The 26375-nt window shown below is 37.3% G+C and overlaps 4 protein-coding genes across 13 annotated transcripts; 1 reads left to right on the forward strand and 3 right to left on the reverse strand.

The window, feature by feature from the left end:
• Positions 1 to 3685: 3685 nt before the first annotated feature.
• Positions 3686 to 6415, reverse strand: LOC109857058 (nucleophosmin-like). Its single transcript, XM_020432967.1, has 4 exons — positions 6132 to 6415; positions 5783 to 5936; positions 4974 to 5282; positions 3686 to 4880 (listed from the first exon to the last, which is right to left on the reverse strand). The coding sequence occupies exons 1-4, from the start codon at positions 6207 to 6209 to the stop codon at positions 4873 to 4875; spliced, it is 549 nt and encodes a 182-aa protein (XP_020288556.1). The 5' UTR covers positions 6210 to 6415; the 3' UTR covers positions 3686 to 4872.
• An 858-nt stretch (positions 6416 to 7273) lies between these two features.
• Positions 7274 to 16979, forward strand: LOC109857056 (neurogenic differentiation factor 1-like). Its single transcript, XM_020432965.1, has 7 exons — positions 7274 to 7380; positions 7739 to 7816; positions 10350 to 10461; positions 14235 to 14399; positions 15507 to 15698; positions 16395 to 16531; positions 16783 to 16979. Exons 1-7 carry the CDS (start codon positions 7289 to 7291, stop codon positions 16934 to 16936), a joined length of 930 nt encoding a protein of 309 aa, XP_020288554.1. The 5' UTR covers positions 7274 to 7288; the 3' UTR covers positions 16937 to 16979.
• A 3162-nt stretch (positions 16980 to 20141) lies between these two features.
• Positions 20142 to 22532, reverse strand: LOC109857048. 9 transcript variants are annotated; one of them, XM_020432942.1, is made up of 5 exons: positions 22134 to 22532; positions 21356 to 22054; positions 21030 to 21231; positions 20700 to 20937; positions 20142 to 20494 (listed from the first exon to the last, which is right to left on the reverse strand). In XM_020432942.1, exons 2-5 carry the CDS (start codon positions 21455 to 21457, stop codon positions 20323 to 20325), a joined length of 714 nt encoding a protein of 237 aa, XP_020288531.1. In that variant the 5' UTR covers positions 21458 to 22054; positions 22134 to 22532; the 3' UTR covers positions 20142 to 20322. The 9 variants fall into 9 exon arrangements, with proteins under 9 accessions (XP_020288531.1, XP_020288532.1, XP_020288534.1 ...); XM_020432943.1 differs by having other exon boundaries at positions 21356 to 22059; XM_020432945.1 differs by having other exon boundaries at positions 21356 to 21615; positions 21980 to 22532.
• Positions 22533 to 22643: 111 nt separating this feature from the next.
• LOC109857049 (cytoglobin-2) lies at positions 22644 to 26240 on the reverse strand. 2 transcript variants are annotated; one of them, XM_020432950.1, is made up of 4 exons: positions 26064 to 26240; positions 25253 to 25437; positions 23845 to 24070; positions 22644 to 23276 (listed from the first exon to the last, which is right to left on the reverse strand). In XM_020432950.1, exons 2-4 carry the CDS (start codon positions 25399 to 25401, stop codon positions 23145 to 23147), a joined length of 507 nt encoding a protein of 168 aa, XP_020288539.1. In that variant the 5' UTR covers positions 25402 to 25437; positions 26064 to 26240; the 3' UTR covers positions 22644 to 23144. The 2 variants fall into 2 exon arrangements, with proteins under 2 accessions (XP_020288539.1, XP_020288540.1); XM_020432951.1 differs by having other exon boundaries at positions 26184 to 26234.
• Between the last annotated feature and the right edge of the window lie 135 nt (positions 26241 to 26375).

Below are 26375 nucleotides of genomic sequence, written 5' to 3' on the forward strand. Positions count from 1 at the left end.
ACCAAGGTGATTGCACGGCCTTGTGTCACGTGTGCGTCCATTAGTGTCGCAGTATGCAGGGTACGTAGAGGGTATATATGTACAGAGAGAGCAACTATACATACATATACATATATATATGTATATAATATACACGTACTCGTGTGTGCAGCGCCTTCCGCGCATCTCTCACGCTTAGCGGAGATCGTTCTCCTCACGTGCGGCATTCCTTTCATTCCGCGTCTCCTTTTATTCCGCACTTTATCCTCCGAACTCCGGGAGAGCGCCGCTTTTAGAAAGGGATTGCGCGCGCGTTCAAAGGTTTCGCTACGTGTTCCTCGGCCCCGACGCGGACTATAACTACACGGTGTGCGAGAACGGCGACTTCACGACTTGCGTCCGCTCGTTGTATCAAAAATCCGTGACGTTTTTTTTTTCTTTTCGTCGGGAAGAAAAACGGAAAACGGCGTCTCGATCGAGACGCGTGTCGTTGATCTCATCCGACCGAACTTTTCGAAACGCGGTTTCTTTTTCTCGTTTTTTTTCGTCTCCCTTCGCACTTAAAGGATGACGAACTGGTGCGCGCGATCGCGCGATGAGCGGGACACCCGTTAGTTCCTCGCGTTCTTACGCGAGGCCTAGTTTTCAGACTCCCACCCACGACAACCTCGAGAGCAGATTCCAGAAGAGAACACGTACACACCAGGCCTGTTCTATCAGTCTATCGACGATCGCTCAGCGTGAAGTATAAAATTGGTTTAAATCCAGAAAGAGAGCGGGCAAGAGAGAGAGAGAGAGAGAGAGAGAGAGAGAGAAAGAGAGAGATATACATATATTATATTTTATCCGGTTGGAAAACTTCACAGACAACCTACAATTAACGACAAAATTGTAATTTTATGTACTCGATTTTTCCCTTTCTCTTTTTGTCTCTCTCTCTCTCTCTCTCCTTTTTTACATTCTGTCGTTATGAAGTTTATCAGAGAAAAAACCGATAATATAAAAAATATAAATTTTATCTTTTCAACAACATTTTTCAACCGACACTTTGACATCAATTATATATATATTTTTTTTTTCAAATTGACAAACTGACATTTTAGATTATTTGCTAGCTGCTATAAAATTTGCTATGCGTTGAGAAATAGTCGTTTGTCAAACTGCAAACGTTTTCCGTAGTCGCGAAACGTTTGTGCAGTTCAACAAAATAAATATTTCAACGCACTGCCACAGCCGTGTGTTTTTTTGACTTCTACAAACGTACTTAAAGTTTTTAAATTTCGGAGCCAACTAAATACATACATCTCATTTAAATTTCATATTCAATACAATATATATGTAGTGAAATCCATCCCGCGTGCCCGTTAGTAACAGTAAAATAGCAAGAACCGTTGTTCACTCTTACTTCGCGATCAATTCTGTGAATTCGATCCACCATGCGTCGCTTTCGCAATACGGAATGCGGCGCGTCTGGTGTGTCATGCACGTCTGGCGGTGGTGTTCTGGCGAAAGAGGGGTTTCCGCTGAAAATTCAATTACAAAACCATCTCAAACCGACCTGGATCGGATCGAGTATCCTGAGCCAGGAGTCGGGATATATCTTAATGCCCCGCGCGAGAAAGGCACGGAGAAAGTGCACCTACTGCGCTCGATTGCTCCGCGATTTAGAAATCGTGCGAGAGCGGACTTGGAGCGATTTCAACGCCGCGAATCGCGCGCGCACGCGCGTCATGGCGCGATCGCTGTAAAAAAAAAAAAATAATAAAAAAAAGAAAGAAACATTTACGCGAGGAAACGAGCGGAAGTGATATCTGAGTTCGTTACCGAAACGGAGCGCATCAGGTGATGCGAGCGTGTGTCAAAAAAGAAACGTCTCGTGGATCCAATTTCTGGGAACGGCGTGATGACGAAAGAAAAATATTTCGCGCAAATATTTATCGCAGATTGTAAATAAATTATGCAAAATTATTATTTCATTAAAAAACAACAACAACAAAGCACATTAGTAGATAATTGAAAGAAGATGCTGATAGAATTTGCAAATGGGTTTTTAGTATTTTAAAATGCATCACGTAAAATGCGTCGAACTGTTTCAAATTTGTCTCAGAGCGCTGCATTTTTTAACTTTAAGATAAGATTTGCCGAAAAGATGAAGAAGAATGTGCTTGTTTTTTATTTGCAGATACGCAGAAAAAACCATTTGTTTGTTTTATTTGTTCCTTTTATCTTTGGAACGATAAAAGTTTTATGTGTTTTGTTTATATGTACATATATTTAATATACATTATACAGCGAGTCGTGCGTGGGTAACGCATAAAAGTGTAATTTGTCTCATGGCCAAACAGATAAAACTCGAAACATAAGCTAGTTTCGTATAAATTTATCGCGAATCATGTATAATACATATATATGTATATATATATACATATATATATCTCTCATATACATATATATATATATCTCTCTATATATATATGTAGAGAGGCACACACACACGCACAAACACACGTTATACGATTCGAACGGCGAGAAGAGACAGAAAGTCGCTGGCCATTTCTTCACTATTAATTATATTCCCCGTCAAGGCAAACTTTTTTTTACAGCGCTACATTATATTATATTCCGCACTGCCGCAAGCGCACAGTGCGCTTTTCTCCGTGATGTCGCTTTTACAGAAAGGAACAGAATTGACTTCAGCGAATGACTTAAAAACAGGAAATAACTCCGAACAGAACTTACGAGAAAGTTTCGCATAGTTTTGCAACCGAATGTGATTCCGCGATCGTGGATTTTATTATGCGCGACGATGTATCGCCGACGACGTGGCTTGTACATGTATACGGGACTCATGTCTCACGTGCGAATAGCGATGAAAAACTTCTCTTGTAATTCGGATGTAACGTCGCACGTGAAATCATCGTTCATTCATCGTGCACCACGCGAACTTTTTTTCGTGCGATTTTTCTGCGGCGAAATGAGAAAAATGGCATCGCCGCGGCAGCACGCGTGCGCGTACGCCAGCACCGTTCTCCGTTCGCTCGCCTTTACATCCGCGTTTGCGTGACCTTTCGCGTGAGTGTGCGAGCGGGGAAAAATTCCTGCGGACCGGAATATGTAAGTAGTCCAATTAACTCGCGGCAAGCTGGATTTCTCCGGCAGCGGGACAGGCGAAAGATATACGCTTAAAGTAACACGGGCAATTTCGGTTAATAATCGGGTGCCCGGCTATATTGTCTACATCTCTAGCCGCGATAATCATTCATTCCCGCGGACGCGCTGTAAAAATAAATCGAAATGCGCGAAATGAATGAGCGACGCGCGCGCGTCGAGATTTCCATATGAATCCTCGACTCGCGTTCGAATGCTCGAGAGAATATGCTACTGCTATTTACATTCCCCGCGCGTGTAATCGAAGTTTAACACGCACTACTACCGTTCGAAAGTGTTTGGAAGCGACGCGTTTCCGACAAATCATTTAAGTTAAAAACAAAAAAAAAAATAGTAAAAAGAAATTTAATTTAAAAAAATTCTCTCTCGAAAGCTGCTCCCGAACTTTTGAACGGTGATGTATGCGTGAGAGAGACTAACACGAGACTTTCTATGACACTCGTTATTTAGTCGTTAATTAACATGCACAACACGCGAATTAACTCATCCGAGATAGATGTAACAAAATCGAGAGAAGAATTGCTTGTTATGGCAGGTTTTTATTTGCTACAAGTTGCGCGTTACACAATCAGTTACATGTCCAAAAAATTGAGATGTAAGGAGATGAAAACAATTAGCACGATATTAAACGTAGTTTTTTACAATTGATTGATTTTTGATTGACGACTTTTTAGGTTCGATGTAAAAGCGAGAATTTTATTTCGTTCAAAAATGTACGAAGTGTTTGGTTGGTCTTAATTAATTCGATGTCTTTTCTTTTGAGCAATTCTCTATTGTGTACGATGTAACATCTTCCAACAGACAATGCAATTTAAAAGATACTCTTTACAATACGTAAAAAAAGAATCACGTACATACGCGCTCTCTAAAATATTGATTAATCAAATATTTGATTAAAATGCTCTAAAAACTTGCTTTAAACATCAATTGCAACGCAAAGCAATTTTTGAAAGCACGTTTGATCTACTTGACCTGAATTATCTTTTTTCGCACTTTTGTTGTGTTGATTTTGGATTAAAAATTTCTATATATTATTGCTGGCTATCTATTGCAAAATTATTTCAAAGTCAATTTCAATTAAAATAATTTTGAATTTATGAGTATTTCTTTTCGCAAAAAGTTTTGTGATTCCTGTTTTGTAGTTTTCTTTCGCGCTTAAAAATCTAAAACATCCTAGACATCCTTCAACTTACGACGTCTCGAGATTTCGGTCACAAGTCGAAATGTAAGTCGAATTGCGTCAAATCATGTGTACATATTATTTAAAACTTTATGCATATCAATGATATTTTGTTGTGTAAAAATAAAAGCATTAGGTATATACCTTACAAAAATATTTGTGATCGAGAGATATCTGTGCAAAAACAAACAACCGAAAGTTTGTCAACCAGGTGTATACGCACGATTTCAATGTCACAGTTTTATGTGTACGATGTTTCTTCGTCTGTATATACAACTTCTTTACATTCAATTGAGATATATTTCTTACACATGTGTTTGTGTGCGTCTGAAACCGCATTTTCAAGCCGAAAGAATGTCCGCAATTTTTTGCGCATAATTTTAGTCTGAATCGCATGACAGATCGAACCTCGTCGTGGTTTGTAAAATGCAAAACGAAATCCTATATTTAGAGAGTCGATTGAGAATTTACGCCATAACAAAGATTTTGTTCTTTTGGTCGGATATCGTCAAGAAACGACGATTTTACGATAGTCTTGCTGCATACTAGTCTTCTGAAGAAAAAAGATTTATCATGTTTACGGGGTACAAGTTCATGTTCATAGTTTGTAAATATGGAAACGTGCTTGATATGTGTGTGGGATTACCTTCGGAATCTTTTTTTTTCTTTTCCTTAAGTTGTTTTTGGAAAAAGTTTTCAACGGTGTCGAAACGCTTCTTAACCTTTGGGATTGTATTCTTTGTAGAAACTTTGAAATCACTCTTTAGATTCGAAGATGATACTTTTGGAGATGCTTCTGACTGAGTGTTCATCGAGTCGCTTGAGACAACTCGAACAGCTTCGGATGATTTTGCAACTAGACACTCCGAATTCGAAGATGATACTTTTGGAGATGCTTCTGACTGAATGTTACCCAAACTTGAGAAAGTTCCAAAAGCTTCGGATAAATCTACAACTAGGCACGTTAAGAAGTAAATTGTTTCTGCAGAAAGTAGAACTCGTGCTGTCAACAATGTGATTTTAAATTCGCCCGCTGGTGTCGGAAACGTTAAATCCGATCACTCACTTTGTCTAAGATTCCCTCTCTTTGATCCTTTGTTGACTGTGGAGCTGGATCGCTCGATAGATATTTGTTAAGATATATTCATAATTAAATATTTTTAAATGATAATAAATATATATTTAAAAACTGAACAGTAAAAATATTTATTTGGAACGTTGTTTATGTATGCAGAGAAACTGTTTGATTATTTTTAGAAAGAATACGGAAATGATCCAGCCCCACAAAGTCTTTCAAAGAATATGTTCTCTGAAGGATTTATATACACCGATCATAAACACGCTCTATTCTTTCTGATAAACACAATAAAGTTAAACGATCTGTACAAGTGAATTGCTGAGTGACGTATTTTTTTTTGTTTCACAAAACGTGTGAATTTAATTTTGTAAATTTACCTTCTCCCAAATAAAGCTTTTTTATGTATTCCTCGTCAATTAAGTCATCATCATCATCATCATCATCATCATCATCATCATCATCATCATCATCATCATCATCATTGCTTTCTTTCTCTATGCACAGTCTGCCAAAAAACTCCTGAAAATATTTCTACAGTCAATTTTTTCATCTGCTGTAAAAACTTCTTGAAAAAATAAATTTTACCTAACATTATACGTTAAAATATACTAATATATTCTTGTATTTATAGATATTGCATTATATATATATATATATGCACTGTTTTACGTAACTGCGTGCAACAAAAAAATCCGCATAGGAATAATGAGAAAAATATATATCTACCCTCAATTTCCTGCTTTCCGAAAGACAGTCTGACTGGTCAGATTCATCAAAGGAGTCACTTTCTTTTTTCTCTGACATTTTTTCCAATGATAAAACAAATGCCAAGTCTTTTTTCGAAGACGTGAGTGAAGAAAAATCACGATCTATATATCCTTTTTCACAAAGCGCTTGAATGATATGTTCAGCTCTATGAGCAGATAACGAGTGACTAAGATTCGAACAACAACCGATTGCCGAAACGGAACATACTTTTGTAAACAAGTCTGAATGTTTCCTTCTGTGTATGCGTGTTTCTCTGTAATGTGATTTGTAGAGTATGTAAATAGCGTCATGTAACGACGTAATTTTGAATATTCTCTTGAAGATGTTAGTTTTTGTTTTTTCTCTAAGAAGTCGTGTACGTTTGTACTTGTATTTATGAAAAAAAATAGCTTATATATATTATAATATTTTTCTAGTGAATATATATTTTATATTCGAACCTCTCTTGATTCATGACACGTCAAAACCGGATACTCCCCCTCGTTATTCTTCCTCCAATCAGTGGCTGTCTCGTCTCGCTGTCTGCAGCCAACGATTGGACGAAGCGAAACTTTCGATCAAAAATTTCAATCGGAAAATTGATTGATACCGTCTCTTTCTGTCGATTAATTGTATTTTAATCGAAACAAATCGAGTGAATCCAGTCTTAGCGCGTCTGTCCTTCTCTTCAGGTTCGTCGTTCGTCTTTCAACGACATTCTCGCGCCAGAATCCGGGTGAAAGGAGCATTTTCACACTGACGCGCGCGGGTACAACACATTGAAAATCCTCGAGCGCCGCGCCAGTCTGAATGCCGGATTATTTTCACGGACGATCGATCGTATCTCTCGGACGTTTGAAGCAATTTGTAGCAGCGACAGTGAAACTGTTCCTTCGTAATTAGCGTAATTGGAAAATTAATCCAATTTCTTTTCGATTTTTTTTTTTTTTTTCGATGCAACTCGCGCGCAGAACCGACGCGAAATTCCCGCTCACGAAACGAGCGATCAAATTTGCGAAATGAAAGGAACCTGCAACTTCCTTCCTTTCTTCTCCTCCCGCCGCCTAACTTCGACCTGGATCGCTCGAGAGAAATTGTGCCTGGGGCGAGGGCGGATTTCTTGACTTGTGACTTTAATGGAACTTTTATTTTTCGTATTTAGGCTGCCGTCACGTGTGTCGCCCGATCGATCCGCCGATAACTCGAGGCAATGTACCGAGTGTCCCTGGTGAGCGCAAATGTGTCAGTTCAGAGTGAGCGGGACACGGTTGAATTTTAGGATCGTAGCGATAAATATAATCTCTATGTTTGATCTACAATATATTTATATATATTTACACATATATATATTTGCTCTACAAATATATCGCGATGTATGTATGTATGTATTTTATTTTAGTTTTACAATATCAAAAACTTGCGCCTCGTTTGAATATAAATGAATATTAATAATCATTATTTATTATATTTTGCGCGTTTTAAAAGTATTGCCGTCGTAAATCGTTAATTCCCAAAACGTAGCAACGATTGGTTTTTTTTAACACTCATCGGTGATTCTGAATTCTAGGACGTGAAAATGATTTTAGCGGACCGAACATTTGTCCCGGGGCATTGCGACGGGAATGCGCAAGGCGCGCTCTTGTACGCCAACATGCAGAAAGAAGGTGTGTATCAGTGTGTTTTTTCAGAGTTGAATTCTTGCCGAGTCAAGGGAGCACTGATACTCGTGGCGCATCGTTATTGGTTTGCTGCCACGCGAGCGGCATATCGCAGGGCCCAGCGACGCAATTAATTTGTTAAGTCAGAGATCTCTTTCTCGAAGATAGAGAGTAGATTTTCCTAATGACATATAGAAATGTAAAGAGAAAACAATTACATTGATTAACAAAAGTAGTAAGTTTAATTTTACTCTTATCGAGCGTAACATCCCTTAATAAAATCAACTTATTATTATAATCACACAAAAATATGGCGCAAACAATACGATAATGAAATGATAATAGGGAAGTATGTTTCAGTGAAGATATCGTCGGGTATACATTCTCGAAATGTTCTTGAAATACACACAATTGTTTTATCAGTTATTACGTATCACCTGTGTGTTCTATACCTGACATGTATATACACTATGATTCAAAAGTCTGGAAGCATTTAGCATTCAATAACATTTTTTAAACTAAATGATTTCTCGGAAATGTGTGATTGGGAACAAAAAAATTATATTAACAATTACTAAAAATTAATAATATAAGCCAAACACGAGCAGGAAATCAATTTGATGACGTAAATTGAGGATTTTAAAATGGAGATTTTGGTTTTTGTAAAATCAATAAAATTTGGAAAATATCAACATTATTATTATTATTGTCTCTTAAGAAAACACACGTGACACTTTCAAACTTTTGAGCGACAATTTATATCGCAGTATGTATCACGGTGTGCGATTTAGCGAGATATCAATTTATTTCCAAATGACATTTTAGACAGAGACGTTATCTCACCATTCGATACGGCATATTATTACGTCACGGAGATATGACATGCGGCCACATTCCCCAGTGATACCATGAGCGATATATCGTGTCGTCATAGTTTTTAATCACGTGATTCGTCGTTCGTTCGTTCGTCCGCTCGTTCGTTAGTTTCTGACGTAAGAGAACGCATTGTTCTCACCTCTTTACTGGCGTAACTTGCTCCTGTATATAACTTTGAAACACACGCACACTCGTGCATTTTCTTCGGCATGTCGAAGCCGCGAAGCGAAAGGCAAGGGAGGGAAAGGAAGAAATGAAACGAGAACGATCGGGAACGCGTGAAGAAACGAAGAAAAGAACGCGGCTCGCGGAGTCCGGAGAGAAGGTGAAGGTGGCTGTGCTTGTGCCGTACAAATGTGGAAGAAGGTAACGGCGTGGAAAAAGTAGAAGGGGCCTTGACCGATGCGTGATCATCAGCTATGGACACAACGGACGGACGGACGAACGAACGACGTCGTTCGGTATACAACGACTGATTCAGTCGAGGAGGAATGTCTTCGCGCGTTATACCGTTATACATAACGCGCGGGTTTCGTATAGAACGCGCGTCGTCTATCATCGACGATCTAGAAAGCAAGCGTGACGAAAGTGTGTGTGTTCCGATTTAACTTTAGCGAAATTCTCAATCGCGATCCCGGCCACCTTGATCGCGATTGACGATCGCGATTGTTTTTCTTCCTCGCGAAAAATAACCGCGCCGAAAACCCATCGAATAATTACTGATTTCTTTCTTGCGGCGCGCAACAACCCGCGCGCACAAAACGCGATACTTTTGCAACACCCTGTGTGCGCGCTTCGTAAAAAGTATCGCGCTGAAATTTAAGATCGGCAAAAACTGGTTGCGAAACGGTTTTCGTCTCTCGACGAGCGCGTTCATTAAAAGAAAAAAAAAAAAAAAAAGAAACAAAGATATTTTATCATATTGTGTTAATCGAATTCTGAAATCGGATCGTTCTGAAATCGGATGAAAGATGTTTTGAAAAATTATACACGATCGTATGTTAATTCACTTTTTTCTGCGAGTAAATTATCACACTCTGTGTGAAAAAAAAAAAAAAAAAAATACAGTAAAAAGCAGGCGCAAAATGTTGCAAAACTTTGCTAGATAAAATCTCCGAAAGAAGAGGCGCGCGCAGATATAACTTGTTTACAGCGGCGATAAATGCACAGTCCTCGCAACAGGTTTCTATATATTTCGCGGAAGTACAATGCGGCGCGCGCGGTTACGTAATGTTCAAGCCCGGTGTCCCGCATTTCTTGACAATGTAAAGAGAAAATAATATAAAAAAAAAAATAATAATAATAATAAAAATACACCAACAATAACATAAATGACAAATGTGTTCGTCGAAAGGAAGAGTTGTCTAATGAGCGGCAAACGACTTCGCTTGCATGTCGTACGATAAAGATTGCGAAATTGTGATACTTCAACTCGGTGAAGGAACGAGGGGAAGAGGGAGAAAAAGAGAAGAAAAAGAAGAGAAGAGATATAGAAAGAGAGAGCGCACACAGATTAGGATACAAGAGGAGGAGATTATTAACGCCTCTTTTCCTCTTCCCTTCCTTTCTCTCTCTCTCTCTCTCTATCTATCTATCTATCTATCTATCTATCTATCTCTCTCTCTTCGAGTCGGATTTCTCCGAGGCAAAAACAATTTTTTAGTTTTCAGCGGATAATCGGGCCGGGCGCATTCGGAGCATTCAGAGCGCGAGAGAGCAGGTGGAAGCGGGTTCTCTGGAGCAGGAACTGGTTTGGTGGGAGCCGCGGCAACGAGGTAACTCGCGCTGATACACCTCGGGTATATACGGTTTGATACACCGGTATAAACGCCGCCGCTGCTCGCCTGGTACGCCGGCACGTTGTCGCGGGCTATATTCAATGCAAGTGGCGGGAGTCCCCGAGGGAAGCCGGTGGGGCCTTCCTCGCTTCTCCGCCGACAAGTGATCGTTTACAGTTATAGTCAGTCCGCATTGGGCGCTCGGCCGGCCCTGGCTGTGTATCGGCACGTAGTTACACCGATGAAGTTCCATTTCTGACCTTTTTTTTTTTCGGAATATACGCGCGTTCAACCGCACTTTCTCTCCTTCAGTTTTTCCACATCTTTTTCTTCCTCCCTCTCTCTTTTTCTCTCTCTTTCTCTCTCTTTTTCAATTTTTTTCTCGCGTCGTTTCTGTCGATCGATTCGATATTATCTCAGTCGTTTGATTTCAAATTTGGACAAAAAACGACAATCGTGATTTACAGAGCTCTTCAATCCGAATATATATTCCTCTCTCCTCACCTCGTCGAGAGTAAGCGAGTTCGCGGATTCACCGATCAGTGATTTAAAGTGGCAAGATCAATGAGTGTCGTGTGAAAGGAAAAGTGCGAGAAACGTTCGGCGGTGAAAAGCGCGACTGTCTAAGTAAGAAGGTTGCCGACGCTAGTACGGTTCTCCAGTGAGCGTGCACTCGGTGTAATTCACACGAGGCACTGATGGAGAATAATCGACCGATCAGGTAAATTATATTTGTACACACAGATTTTTTTTTATACACCGAGAGACAATTGAATGCAATAACTCGGACGAGACGAATGTATATGCGCGTAAACATTTTGCACATTCGTGTCTTTTCTTCGCACCGCTTCGGAACGCTGTCAAAAAAATTGAGCGATGTTTTTGAAATTTCTATTTTTTTTTTTTTTTTTTTTTTTACCTCGTCTCAACGAGGAGAGAGCTTATTACACTGGGATTGCAACGCGCTTCTGAAGTATACGCGATTTGTATTTCGTAAGAGAGCGCAGAGAGTTGCAAGCAACTTTTCGCTCCGTCCCGCGCTTCACGTGTTTCTCTACCTTTAAGAGAGAATGCGGATTTAAAAAAAAGATGATACTCAGAAGTACACGCTTCAGCCGTTTGATAGCGAGATAATTTTATAAAGCGTGTGTTGAGATTTCTCACAAGTTGCTTTATCAAATCTTCGATCTCGCGATATCTTGTTTTTTTTTTTTTTTTTTCAGAGTTATATAAAAAATTAGAAGCTTCTTGTATAAAATTAATTAGGAATCCGCTCGTGAAAATGTCAAGTAATATAAATTGAAAAGGCCAATACGAGCATTGACATATAGTCGTGTATATAATATTATTTCTTGTATAAAAATATAAAAGAGTTACGTCTTTGAATTTTTGTATATATTTTATACGCGATGCTTCGGTTTAGAGAATCGCGTTAAAAAAAAAAAAGAAGTTTTTCTTATGTATGAAAATAGAAAAGAAAGGGTTTAGATTTTTTTTAGAGTTTTAACTCTAACGCTTATGTACGTTTTGGGGTCCGAGGAAACGTTGCTCAGAGATAACTCCAATTCTCAACGTCGATTCCCACGATAAACGTCCTACATAACGTTTGGGGAGATGTTTTTGATTTTACTTTACATCGAGGTAATTATATCGGTAAATCATTCGACGCGTTAAATAGCTTAATGAAATTCGCCCAAAAAATGGAAAGCGAGCGTTTTGCACGGGTCTAAGTCGCCCTTGACACTTCATCCGACAAATACAGATACTTTCTTCGCGAGCGCCGAGAGCGCGCTGTCGAGCGTATCGCGCCGATAAATATACAAGCAAATTAATGCTCGCCGATGTGACTTGAATAATCGAATCGGCGTGTTATTTTCAAGAAAACACTTGGCGCGATAAGAACGAAACTCGTAATAATTTATAAGTCGATATTATCGTAGACGTGTGTGTATGTGTGCGTGTGCGTGATGCGTGTGTGTAAAATATAGCGAAAACGTGCGACGGCGCCCAATGTTAAAATAAAAAGTTGCGACGGAGCAACCGCGCAGCGCTTTCGATATCAGCTAAGACCGTTACTGTTAAAAAGATATAAAAGAAAAACGAGTTTGGCATTGTAACACACGTGTTCTCTATTCGCGATATGAGAAGATACGTGTGGAAAAATCGTGGCGCTCGTTCGTTGACGCGCGTGCAAAACGGTATTTCGCCACGTTGATTGTAGGTCGATTTGTCACGCTCGCTGGCAGTAATGCGGACGTTAACACAATATTTACTAATCAAATGTGCACCGGACTGCAAATTTTTTAGCTGTGTATTTACTTTCTGCGTAATTTGTTTTCTTGTTTGTGTTTTTTTATTTAAAATATATACACACACACACACACACACACACACACCGTTCATCAATTTGCATCATGTCACAATTTCTCTTCGCGAGAAACGTAAACCGTCAAATGTCACGCTCGAGTTTGACACGTGAAGTGAATTATCTGCGAATATATTTTTATAATGTATTTTTTTGTCACGTGTAATTCTTTCAAAAGATTAAAATAAAAAAATAAAAGAACGAGATTTCTGGCCTCGGTTCTTCGTAGCTGTTATGTTGCAGAATAAAAAAAAAAAAACTCTTGCGAAAAATCCGTGGGTGTAATTTTCGGCGAAAGAAGCGAAGAAAAGCCCGAAAAAAAATAGAAAATCGAAAGTTTAACCCTTCTCGATAATATCAACGCGTATTGTGCAAACTCGCGCTGCGTTGCTCAATTTATAATAGACGCAGTCTCGTTTTTAATGCTGTTTCACAGTTCGTGCGTTTACGTGCGTTAAAATTTGACGAAGCCGCAACATCGTCATATAAATAGAAGAACACAAGTTGTAGAGCGATAAGAGCCTGTGGAAAGTTGTGTGTCTTTTGTTTCTCTGACTTTAAAATTATCAGTCTCGCGTCCGACAATACGATCGAACCTAATCTAAAATGCACATGTGGTCCGGTACAAGTGGAAGAGAATTGTTGGCATTCAAGCGAGCAGGAAAAACGGGATACTCCAGCCCGTTTATCTTCAGTCTCGCGCATATCGATTTCTTTCTTTTTCTCTCTCTCTCTTATTCTTTCTTCTCTTTGTAATATATCTCTCTCTCTTCTTCCTCTTCTACGTATCGCTCAGTCTCGCTTGCACAGCAACGGAATTTTAAAGTTTTAGTTAATCAGTATTAATGATGATTTATATAGTTGGATAGAACATTACTTTGCACTCGTGTACACACTCGTATTCACAATCTTGCGCGCACACACACACACATACACAAAAACGTACAAAAATCGTCGAACGAGATTATGCTGAGCATCAACATCCGTAGTATGCACTGACGTATATACAATCTCAAATGACGATTTGGAAATTTCTTTTTCGTTGCTTTTCAAAAATTCGCGATCATAAATCACTCTTGCATTATGAATTTTTTATTACTCATTCAGCATAAATACTGCTGACTGCGATGATTTTGTTTTTTTTCTTCTTCATTTACAATCGTTTTATTCGAGCAGTATATATCGTTTACTCTTTCTTATATTTCAAATCTCGAGCAACACGTATCGTTGTTTTCTGATCTTGCGTAAAAGTCTTGATATTTGTTTTTAATAAAATTGGTAAATAGTTTGTAAATTTTTTGGTTTTTTTTTTTTTGGTTTTTTTTCGTATATATAATTTTCTCGTGTGGTTTTATATTGCAGTCAATTGCGAGATTTGAAAAAAGCTGTGATGTGTGTATTACAGGAGAAGGATCGAACTGTGAGTCTGATCAAGATAATGCGAAGTCTGGATAGGCTATCGGGTAGTGACCAAGACTGCGGTGATCGGGAAATGTATATCGATCTGGACGACGCTTCTGTTGACTCGCTTACTGGAAAACGTAGTCGCCATCATGTCGTTGGCGCTGAGGTATCTCTCCCGTCATTTGCTATGCTTTTCATTTTTCTTCGTTATATCGAGTGTAATAATTTTAATAATTGTCCGGCATAATTAAATACATGAAGTGTCGTAAAAGCCATACCTGTCGTGTTTTTATTTTGACGTAGTTTATCGACACAAGTGCACTAAATGAATTGATTCGAGCTTTCCTGTTATTACACGTATCGCGAGTTATATCGAAGTGAAAATCGAACTATATACATGTATATATATATAGGATTACTAAATATGCATGTGCATATCACGAACTATATATGAATAATCCGATTTTTAATTCAATACGACTTGCGATATACATATCGCGAGTTATATATGTATATGGGACTATATTGCAAATTATGTTGAATTAATAATCGAATTATACAAATATTTGTCCGATAAATATTTGTAATTCGACTTTTAATTTAATATATGATTTGCGATACAAGAGTCGCAACAAGTAGCAGTAATAGTTATATACAGTATTAGCGATGCCAAAAATAATCGGATTACATCGAAGCGCGAGTTTGATGAAAAACACAGATAACAAATCATACCCACAAATAAAGACTCTTAGATATAATTGCTGCCGCGCGGAACAACATATCTCATTATCGGAACGATCGAGAGATTGAGCAAATAATATTCTTATCAAGAACGCGTTGTGCAGCGCGCGGCGAAGGAAATTGCTAATAATTTATCTACCGAATTTATATCAGCTCACAGAAAACATCTGTGAGGAGCAATTATTGTTTTGCGAACATGAGAGAAAACGCGCTCAGAGATACGTCGCAACCGCGAAGATATCTCGGCAAAGATATTTTCACTTTTGCTTAGAATTCGACTCGAGAGAAAGAAAAAGTCGCATTACACGCGACGTATGTCTGTTATTTTGCTGCAATGCATAATTCTCTTAACTATCACTTTTCATATGATTGAGAGAACAAAACAATGTTTATTCATCAAAATTAATGTTTGGCTCTATATTTTGACTTGGTTTTCTTTTTTAATTCAATTCAATAACTTTGCAGAATTTGTTTTTATTTAGTATCTTTTATGTTATAATTCTCTTTATTATGAATTGAACGGGGAAAACAGGTGGGCGAGGAGAGCGACAGCAGCGGAAGCGAGAGGAGTCCTAAACAGGCGAAAAGAAGAAATCGCGGCAGCGCGCCGCCAACGACGAGAAAACGGAAAAGCGGCATTTCCGCGCGCGAGAGGAACTTGAGGAGGCTCGAGAGCAACGAAAGAGAGAGAATGAGAATGCATTCCCTCAATGACGCTTTTGAGGTAACGAACTTCATCGTTTTCTTTCATCGAAGCGTTTTTTTGTTCCCATTGCGTTTGCGTGGAAAACGTGGAAAAGCTTTTCTAAATTTTTCCAAGAAAAAACAATTACAAATAATTGCAAATAAATTACAATCTCATTGTTTGTTATTATAAATAAAAAAAGATCTTTGCGCCAACCACTGAGTCGCGAGATTCATATTATAGAGCGAGGAGCAATTTAATTGAAGACATTCATTCGCAACGTTTAAAAAAAAAAGACACATCTTGTCTTGTTGAGAAAAACTTCATTTGTGAAGATAAATAATCACTTTCTTTGTAACACTATCACATTTGTTTTCGAAGAAACTCACTGCGTTCGCTAACATGGTTACATGACAATCATAATGAATTATTACGTGAAATGTTGTTGATTTGACATTGACGTTAATATAAACGATAGCAGAAAAAAATGATTTGTCCGGAAGATAAACGACGATAACTCGACGCTTGTAACTCGATAGAGTCTATTTGATAAGCAATTCGTTCGGTTGGCCGTACGAGATCGATGCATCATTAAAACTGTAGTAACTTTCGATTACATATTTCGATTACGCTGCAATCCCGACGCCATTAACGTTTTATCGCGAATACGCGCGCGCGTTATTTCGATATATAATAGATAGACTTTCAATTTACCTCTGCCATTATAATTTCCAGCAATTACGCGAGGTAATACCACACGTAAAAATGGAGAGGAAGCTCAGCAAGATAGAAACGCTCACGCTCGCGAAAAATTATATAATGGCACTGACGAATGTCATATGCGAGATGCGCGGCGAAGAACAACCGTACACGTGAGTATTAATTCCAGTGCAACATGTCTATGTGTTCATGTGTGTGTGTGCGCGCGCGCGCGTGTTCAACGGCCAAATAAGTTACTCGTTTCAAACAATTGCAAATAAATAAATAATAAATGTAAGAGCAAAAGTTTCCAATTTTTTGAAGTGAATAACTTCAAAACCGAATGCGTGAAAAAAATTGTTATAATACAATAAATGTTTTTACAGTGTTGTTTTCTCTTACGACAAAAACGCATTTCCTTCAGATTCGTTGACGGCGAATGCGGTTCTAGCAGCGGTGACAGTACCGGTCAATTAGAATTAAGCGGCGGCGAGCAACCAGACGAATCATCGCCCACGTCGATTCACGAAACCAACAACAATAGCCTTCTCCACGAAGATCTAGAACGCAGGATTTAAGGAAATTCGATCTAAAAAAAAAAAAAAAAAGTGTCGAGACACATAAGACTCTGTGATAAATCATTATATTAGTGCCTTCTGTAAGGACAGTAATCCGCAACGATTTCCTCATTATCGCCATGAATCCTCATTGTACGTTTCTTTTTTTTTTTTTTTTTTTTTTTTGAAGAAATCAAAAAATAGATAATCAAAAACAANTTTTTTTTTTTTTTTTTTTTTTTTTTTGAAGATATCCGCGCTTAGATAATCAATAACAATGCGGATGTAGAGATGGAATGCGATATGAAAAATGTGAGAATAGAATTGACAAAAAAAAAAAGAGAAAAGCCAAGAAAAGATGCGAAAGAAAGAAAGAGATAAGCAAGAGATATACAGGCATAATATACACAAATAGGGTAAAATAAATATAGGTATAGAAAACGAGATAAGAGAGCAAAAGAAAGAGATAGAAAGAGCACACGTTTTATACGTACGTATACAAGTTGTTCCAGATAGTGTGCGTAGTGTTTCGGAGATTCCTCGATAAGTCGTAACGTGTCCTTAAAGGGAATTTTGCAGTGCATCATTTTCTTTTTTACAATTTTTCCTATTTTCAATATGCTACGTGTGTCGTGTATATGATTATCTTAATAATTAATTGAACCTTTTAATTTTTAACTCTTATTCTGAACCTTTGGGTCTATCATCTCTCTCTCCAAGAATCATTGAAAATGATGTAAAACTGTTTTTCTCGTTAAATAAACAACAGAACGTAGTGGACATTTGAAAGAAGATTTAAATATCTCATAAAAGTGAATGAAATACGTCATGGTTCACTTTTTAGATGCCAAAACGGTTCAAAATTAGGGTTAAAATTACGTTGTGGTCTCTATTTTCATTCTTAATTAATCGAAGGATTTTGTGTGTATCTTTATTTATTTTGTAAAAAGAGCATTAATATCGCCTCAAAGCGCTTATAATTCCAAAATAAGCAATGTCGAAATTGATTTAACATTAATCAGAATTTTTTTCTTGTTATCTTCTTGGCTCAAACTTACGTATTTCGTCACGACAAATCATTGATTTTAAAGCGTACGTCTCGCTGTGCATTCAATAGATCCCGGATAGCGATTTTTGAATTTTTCTCCAATAGAGTTGTTTTCATCATTGTATGTAAAACAAACTTTACATTATCCGTTTTTATCATGACTAAAAAGATCACATTATCATCTTGAAATTCTTTTTCTTTTATCGCTTACGATAAGCAAGCAAGAAGTGTTTTTCGATGGATATTATGTGGGATCTATTGTGTGGAAAATATATGTATATTAATTTAAAATTTCCATATCTAATATATCCATACACATATCCACGGAAAATTTTTATATATTGAGTGTTTATGAATTTTATATTACACACACAAAGATTTGTACAAACAATGAGAAAACACTACAATTGTGCAAATTTATATCGTAATCTTTTTTTTTGTCTGTGAATCTTTGTTAAATTTTTATTAATTTATTTGTTTGCTAACATTATCTACTGCACGAACTTATCGTTATTATATAATTATTATTACTATTATTGTGTTATCACTTTGAATTACTATTAATACTCTCTTCCTATTCTCTAATATATTCACTTCTACTACTATTATTTTCCTACATTTTTATCGTTGTTATCTATGTCATGCAATCATGTGTATGCGTGTATATACATACACGACATTATTAGATATATGTATACATGATTGTTAAATGTACACATTTATTTTCTTTGAAATTTTAAATCTATTACTGTTATTACTATATTACTAGTATAACATTAGTTTATATATTATAACTGTTAACTATATTAAATTAATATAAAAAAACATATTCTTATATAAATGTTTCATATAGCAGTAATGTCATCTTTTACACACACACACACACACACATATGTGTGCATTTCACTCATATCGTTCCGTCCGCAAAGTGTATATCTGAGAAACAACTTTTGCATTCCATTATTTTTAATCAACAAAAAAAATAAAAAGATTATTACGGGACCGGCACGAGGATGGTAAAAGAACTTGTAGTATATAAATTATATTATTTTTAGTTAGTCAATTATATAAAAAAACTGCAGTAGCATTCTTGCAACAAAATTATATCAACTGATCAATAAAAAAAAGTGCATATTCTTTAATTAACTTGTCTCAATTATATTTTCTAATACTTTTGAAATATAAAAACTGAATAATTACGAGTTATGTACTCTTATTTAGTTTTTTATTTTTCTCGTTACATGAAGTTAATTATATTGTACTACTGTTAATTATTTTGTACTACTGCAAAACATTAATTCCATAATTGTTTTTATCTATTTTAGAACAAGTTGAATGTAATTACTTAACTTTCGCACTAAAAAGCATGTTAATTTCAGGTAGCTACTCCACTGTAGTAGTTATTCCATTGTATAAGTTATAATCAACGTTCTCTGTTTCTCACAACTTACGTCTCAATCAAAGTCGCAATTTTTTGCTACCTTTTATTGCTTTTAATGATATTATTGCATCTTCCACATGTTACTAATATTAATGTACATCATCACAATTAACACTGTCGCACATGTCTCATTAATGTGTTACTGTCATTGCCATTTTTCGTAAGTTTATTATCGCAATTATCATAGTCATTCTTATTATTGATATTACTAGTGTAATAATGTGTGTGTGCTTGCGCGTATTTTATTATATGACACTCTATATATCACACACATTTCAGAGTTCTCTATATAATTTGTGTATGTACATATATATGAATTATTTCTCTACATAAACCGTTAGAGATAAAATTGCAATTAGCTCAATTTTATTACACATACATATACCACATAATTTTTGTGTATATACTATGTGTGTGTTATGTTTCAAGAGTTTTACGCAACGAAAATATAGAAACCCAAGGTTCACCCAAGTTGCTCTTCCATTTTGCACAAGACAATCACGAGAAACTCGTTTTATTTTTAAGAAATATTATATATATATATATATATATATATATATATATATATATAAACAATTATAGGATAAAAATAGTTTCTGATCCATTGCTCATTTTACACAGACGATATATATCGCGTCGTTATACATACCTACGCATTTATATATCCACATGAAAATAAAAGTGTAACGAATAAAAGCTCTATTTATTTTTATTTTTTGTTCTTTATTCAACACAGAGTTCTTTTTTTTTTTTTTTAACGTGAAGATTTATTTAAATCTCAAGAAGATAAAATTGCAAAAAACGCGATATTTAATTGATGTTTTGAGCTTGTGATAATTTTTATCGTTGACGTTTAAGAGCCAAATGAGTTTGGAGTCAATTAGAGTCAAACGATTGGATCTAAGAAAAAACAGAGCTCTATTGAGATACATAGGTTTTATTCTTGACAGTGTGTATGACAATAGCCGCAATTAATACGATTAGCGTTCCTAACAATCCGAGCACAAGCGCTGTAAGAATCGTATCGATAGGAAACCAAGAGTCTTCTTCCTCGTGAGTCCAAGCCATGGTCTTGAGTGTCGTGAGGAAGCTAGTAATGCAAAACCATATAAATAGAAGTAATGCAAAATCATAAATACGACTGATATATTTTTAGCGGTGGATATTCGGATCAGAGAAACATATACGAGAATATGAAAGTAACTGCTAAATTATCGATATCTTATATCTCTTGCAACTCACAAATCGCTTATTATATCCGATATGTAATGTAGCAAAACACGCAAAATACTAACGTGCTGGTTTCCGTTTCTTCTTTGGCAAGCTCGTCGAACGAGCGCTGAATAGCATCGTTTAGATCCTTTCCGAGTTCTTTGAAAGCGGTCTTGCCGAGCCAGTCGGCGAGATCGTTGCGGTTTAGCTGTCGGAGACGATGTATGATCGCCGCGTGCGTCTTACCTCTGCCCTCCGCGGGAGAGCTGTTCCAATGCAGCAGTTGACGCAAACATGGAATTTCCTCGTCTACCTTGCGCTCTTCGCACGGATACAAGAAGAAACGCTTAATTACTTAAACGAAGGTAAATTGCGAAGCGCGGGTTGTTAAATTGTTTGGAAGGACGACTAACCAGCCGAGGCCAAACTCTTCGGCAGGTCGTAAGTCGTGTAATGAAGCGCGGCGATTAATCGTCGACACTCGAGCGGGTCTAATCGCGCCGCGAGATACTCGAGCTCGCTCAGATTCACGTCTATGGTACCGCGAATTCCTGTGCCAAATATCGTTGCACCGATCGTAATCCAAATACCGATCGAACGCATGTCTTTCTTCAGCTAGGGAAAAGGTTATAGAAAATTGCGCGAATAAAAAACAAAAAAAAATCATCATTTTTGCGCTACTGTGTGATATTTGTTTTCATAATGAGAAATTGCGTGCGCGCCTTCTTTACTTATTTACTATATATATAATCTTCGTCTTCTCCGTGTCATCGTATCTGTCTCTTGGGTCTCTTTCCTCTTTTCTTCTTTCTGTAACATTTGTAGCATTTGGTCGGTTCATCCTCCTCCGCTTTTTCGAGTTCCTTGGGAACGATCGGCGCGGTGATTTCCGTCGCGATCAGATCGGGCGAGGGTGCTCTCTTTCTCTTTTTTCGCAACTTCTTCTTCGCGAAATCGCGCTTTCTCCAACCCTCCTCGATATCGGAAGCGAGATATTTTCTAAACATAATTTACGCAATATCGATCACGTGTTTTTGTCCGATTTTATTGAATCTCGGTGTGTAAGAGCGAGAAGAAGAAAACACATCCGCGCTCTCAAGTAACAATACAAAATATTCTCTGTACTAACTCCTTTCGTTTCTTTCTCCCTGTGAGCTTGTCGATGAGTCTCGCACACTTGCGTCGCACGATCAGAGTGCAACAGCAAGTCAAAAGCACGGTCGCGATTATGATACCTCCGGCAACGTACAGGGACACGCAAATCGAGCGGCGTCCTAAAAAAAAAAAAGAAAAACAAACTATATCGTGTCGACCGCGAGTGTCCATCTAGGTGTTAAAAAAAAAAATCTTCGCGTCTCCTCACCTGATATTATATCATGAATAGTTGCGTTGACATCCATTCATATCATCGTTTTTCTCAAACACTCTTCTTGTCAACCTACTCTATCGTTTTGAAATGAATTTATTAATAATAAGAAGCAATGATTAGCGGGAATTTTGTGTTGAATGTGTTTAACCTTCAGTCTCAACCGATTCGGGCACAATGATTGACGTTTTTTACAGCCGGCCGAATCGAGACGCATCAAATGGAATATCGATATGGGCGTAGTGTGCGTACAGACAGGCAGAAACTTTTAATGCCTTTACGCGTGAAATTGTAGTTTTTATTGTTCAAAAAAATTTTATTGAGAGACGTTACATTGATGCAACTTCATGTGTAAAGGCATAAACGCTCTGGCCTGTACATGTAAATATAATACATGTATACTTAAATATAGTGAATATGTGTAAAAAGCTCATAATGAAGTGACATATATATTTTGCCATCATCACACGTTTTCTTTCATTTATACGTCAGTTTCCACCAATGTCATCATCAATAACACCTTAAACAATGAAAGGCATTATTAGATGCCTGACTACGTGTGTAAAGGCATTAACGACTGTAGGAAGAAAACCACAAAGCGCGACCGAACACAAGTTCACAAACACACAGGTAAGCGCATAAGACATTTTATCGCGTGAAATATTTAAACAACAAGTATAATATATATTTATATATTATTTACAAACGTTTCTTTTGTGCACATTTTGTACAATCTTCGTTTAATCACATATAGCTTTCTTATAAAAGTCAATTGTATAAATTACTTAGAAGTAACATTAAAATATCGTATTTCTCGCTTGAAAAAATTCAGTCCAATCGGATAAGAAGCCTTTGGGTTCTTAACATTCAAAAAATATTATTTAATTACTTTTTAATTTTATAATTTAATAATTTTTTTCAACGTTTACAGGCCTAGGAGCCCTTATCCGATCTCGGGCTGAACTTTTTCAGATTATGTTTTTATAGCAATTGGGATTTTTTCGGAATTTTTTTGCGGCACTCATTCTAAAGAATGCCGCGAAAAAAATTCAAAAGTTAAAAATAAAAACCACCTTAGCGTTACACATATATGTATATTATATGTAAGTGTGTGCACATCACATCTTTGTGCGTGGATTCAGTAAGTTGAAATCTGTGCGTCTTAATCGTTGTACACCTGACCGAAAGTTGAAAACATCAAGTCCAATATTTTTTTCCAAGCCTCCTGCGCCTCCGGCGTGTATTGTTTCCCAAATACGGTGGGCAAAAGATTTATCATCACTTGTTTCAAGTTCTGAAACATAATTTTTTGTTTTGCTGAGATCTTGATGCTTTAAATATTCATTATGTCACATCTCTCTTAATCCTCTCTCATGTACGTCAGCTTCGCGGCAAATAGAGAAACCATCATTATTATTCTTATTTTACTTCACGGAAAAAATGTTTTTTTTAATTGTTTGTTTAATAAAACAAGCAATGACATAATCGGGGTTCGCCATATGAGCGTAACGTTTGTTGTTGCAATTAGACGAGCTTTGTTACATCTGTAGTCTTGATCGTCTCTCACTCACGGCGCGCATTTATTTATCACGCGTTCGGCGCGTATAATCAAACGCATAAACAACAACAGCAATACAAATATCGTCGATTACGTCGAGAAGTTTCAAATGAAAATTTTAATACAGCAAAAAAATTAACTGACGCTTACGAGTTTGCTAGAAAAGATAAAAGATTTTTTAACAACGTTCAAATTACCATGAAAATTAATGTGACAGATAAAGAAAATTTATGCAAATTTAAGTCACAAACCATTAGCTTAGCGTTCGTTGACGAATAAAAAAAAAAAAAAACCTTAACTTTACCTGAAAATGTTCGAGCTTTTGCCCGCGGTTTTTGTGTCTCTCGGCCAAACTGAGCAAGGTAGCCTCCATCAATGTCGGATCGTGCAACTGATCAATCGCGCCGCTTATCGCGGACACGATATTGGCACAGTGCGCTTGGAATTTTTTATTTTTCGCCAGTTCGTCGAAAGGCATGTCCTTGAATGCTTTAAATTGATTTTGATATTCCGGATGTTCCGTGAAAAGGCTACAAAGAACGATTTTACGAGTTACGCGTATTCGTTGTGAAATTGAAGGATTTCTGCAAAGCATCTGATGATGGAAATCGCGCTTTTGTGCGATACCGCTATTCTCCATTGAGAATTACATTAGAATTAAACGCAGTTTTTACACTCCGAACGTGCGCGGAGCGCAGAAGATAAAATGAACGATAAACATGCATAATGATTCTCGCTTGTCGAGAGAAAAAAAATTAATAACACGCGAATGTTTGCAACGAGTCCGTTTACGTGTACGAACTATCGTAAAGATTACAAAAATAAATAACAACGAAAAATTTTGTTCATTAAAAACAACTTTATCGAATGCTGCTTCTCGACATTTTTATAAACGTTGAGTGTGTTATCTTAGAGTTAAGTAGGTAGGGTTTGCAAATATCGCAAACCGGCTCTGACTTTGTTTGATTAAATTATCGCTAATCTCGATATTACGACACGCCCGAGCAAAGTTGCGTTGCATAAGGAACATGTTGCGTCAATACACACACGTTCCGCGCGAATCTGTAACTGGCGATGACATTCCTCTTTTTTAATATGTCGCGAATGTAACTTAAAACCTTTTTCTCTCTCTCTCTCTTCCTCTCTTTTTTCATCTATACAAACAGCTGTGCCGGCTACTAATGCGACAATTTAATCTCGTGTCGCACAAATAATAGAGGCGATGGTGTTGAAATTTTCATAGCGTACATTCTCTGCGGTTGCGTCGTCTTTTTGATGCGACGCGACGCATTCGCATACGACGCAGTTTGCATTAACAAAAATCGCAAATGGTTTCGACGCGTACGTGAGAGTGTTCGATGACGAGATCGTTAACACGTGACACGGATTTTCGATGATGTGCAAACACGCATCGATAATTCATTAAATAAATGAGCGGCTCGCGAGAATGCGGAAGTTGTGGGCGAGTTAAGTTTCTTAAGACGCGCGTCGAGAGAATTTTTTAACGCGTTGTTTATCGATCGAAGAATCATCTCTCCGATGTGAAACGATCTCGCGAAATATATACGATCGATTTTTTTTTTTCAGTGCGTTAATCGACACCGCGATCTCATTTCGGATTTTTCTGTTTCGTTTGTCGCGCGCTGATTTACGTACAAAAAAATAGAACGTGTGAAGAAAAACATTTAATCAATTGCAATTTTCTCACTCACGCGTGCATGATGGCAATTCCGGACGACACCGGGTCTTTGCGAACGGTCGCCCATGTGTTCTGCACTATCTTCTTTTGCTTTTCAGTCATGCCGAGTTTCTCGTCTACTTTGTTATCGTTTGTAATAAAATCCAGCAGACCGCGAAACATCTTGGCTGTGTCCCCTCTGTCGGAACAGAATCCGATCTATGGGAAACAATTGCGTTAATCGGATGATTATTCCGCAAATGGAAAACTCGACTCGACTGTGAGAGAGATTGAGGAAATGCCGCAGATTCCTCGTGCAATTCAATCGTTCGAAAACAATAGATTCTCATTTTTTTAATCAAACAGTTTCTCTATGTGCAATATTTTTTAACAACAACAAAAAAAATTTAGGCTGCTTTTTGCAAATGAAAGACTGAATGTGCACGAGACATATGCATGTAATAATAATAATAATGTTTCAATTCACACACACATGTGTAGATCTTGAAATCTCGAATAATTACTTATTTATTGTTGAATTGTTATTCAATAATAATAACGTGTGTCAAAATTAATGAAGAATCAGACAATTTTCGTGCGAAAAATGGGCAAAGAGTTTTCGAAAGAAAATAACAGAAACAGAGTTGATGAATTAATTGCTCGATCTTTGATTTTCCACGGAATTTTTTATTCCTTTCTTCAGACGTTCGAAACAATTTTTGCATTTGTGACGTTAATTGACTGACGAATAATTAATTATTTTGTTCATTGCCGAAATTATTTGCGAATCACGACGTGGAAAACTAAGTGAACCGTGTGTGCGTGTGAGTATATATGTGAGATACCCTAGAGAAGCGACGAAGGAAAACGGAAACACTCTTTGGAGCACACTGCACGAGCAAGACCGTACAGACCGACACAGTGACTGAGACTCTCTCGCTTGATTGAGAATCGTTCCAAATTACTCTATAATTCAGTGTGATATGTCACGTGCCACGCTTGTTTCACTGTTCAAACAGCGACTGCTCGACGCTGCGGCCGGTCTAACTATTTTAAAGTCGGTCCCCACTCCCACTCATATCTCTTGCGAAGATGTCCACTCGAAGAAATTGCGTTATAACGTAAAGACATTTCAATATCTATGAGTGTCTCCGATG

This window comes from Pseudomyrmex gracilis, unplaced genomic scaffold (genome assembly GCF_002006095.1).
Source record: "Pseudomyrmex gracilis isolate BER0280 unplaced genomic scaffold, ASM200609v1 scaffold_142, whole genome shotgun sequence".
NCBI classification, from domain to species: Eukaryota; Metazoa; Arthropoda; class Insecta; order Hymenoptera; family Formicidae; genus Pseudomyrmex; species Pseudomyrmex gracilis.

What these genes read in the sequence shown, in the direction of transcription:
- LOC109857058 (XM_020432967.1), bottom strand. Translation starts at nt 6,209, where the DNA reads ATGTCAGAGAAAAAAGAAAGTGACTCCTTTGATGAATCTGACCAGTCA. An exon ending in CGGAAAGCAGGAAATTGAGG is followed by an intron (nt 5,937 to 6,131) that starts GTAGATATATAT and finishes AATTGACTGTAG; the next exon opens with AAATATTTTCAGGAGTTTTT. An exon ending in AAAGCTTTATTTGGGAGAAG is followed by an intron (nt 5,283 to 5,782) that starts GTAAATTTACAA and finishes TAACGTGCCTAG; the next exon opens with TTGTAGATTTATCCGAAGCT.
- LOC109857056 (XM_020432965.1), top strand. Translation starts at nt 7,289, where the DNA reads ATGGAACTTTTATTTTTCGTATTTAGGCTGCCGTCACGTGTGTCGCCC. An exon ending in GTGGGAGCCGCGGCAACGAG is followed by an intron (nt 10,462 to 14,234) that starts GTAACTCGCGCT and finishes TGTGTATTACAG; the next exon opens with GAGAAGGATCGAACTGTGAG. An exon ending in GGCGAAGAACAACCGTACAC is followed by an intron (nt 16,532 to 16,782) that starts GTGAGTATTAAT and finishes CATTTCCTTCAG; the next exon opens with ATTCGTTGACGGCGAATGCG.
- LOC109857048 (XM_020432942.1), bottom strand. Translation starts at nt 21,457, where the DNA reads ATGAACCGACCAAATGCTACAAATGTTACAGAAAGAAGAAAAGAGGAA. An exon ending in GAAGAGTTTGGCCTCGGCTG is followed by an intron (nt 20,938 to 21,029) that starts GTTAGTCGTCCT and finishes ATCCGTGCGAAG; the next exon opens with AGCGCAAGGTAGACGAGGAA. An exon ending in GAAGAAACGGAAACCAGCAC is followed by an intron (nt 20,495 to 20,699) that starts GTTAGTATTTTG and finishes TTGCATTACTAG; the next exon opens with CTTCCTCACGACACTCAAGA.
- LOC109857049 (XM_020432950.1), bottom strand. Translation starts at nt 25,401, where the DNA reads ATGTTTCGCGGTCTGCTGGATTTTATTACAAACGATAACAAAGTAGAC. An exon ending in GGAATTGCCATCATGCACGC is followed by an intron (nt 24,071 to 25,252) that starts GTGAGTGAGAAA and finishes CGTTCTTTGTAG; the next exon opens with CCTTTTCACGGAACATCCGG. An exon ending in AAAAGCTCGAACATTTTCAG is followed by an intron (nt 23,277 to 23,844) that starts GTAAAGTTAAGG and finishes ATTATGTTTCAG; the next exon opens with AACTTGAAACAAGTGATGAT.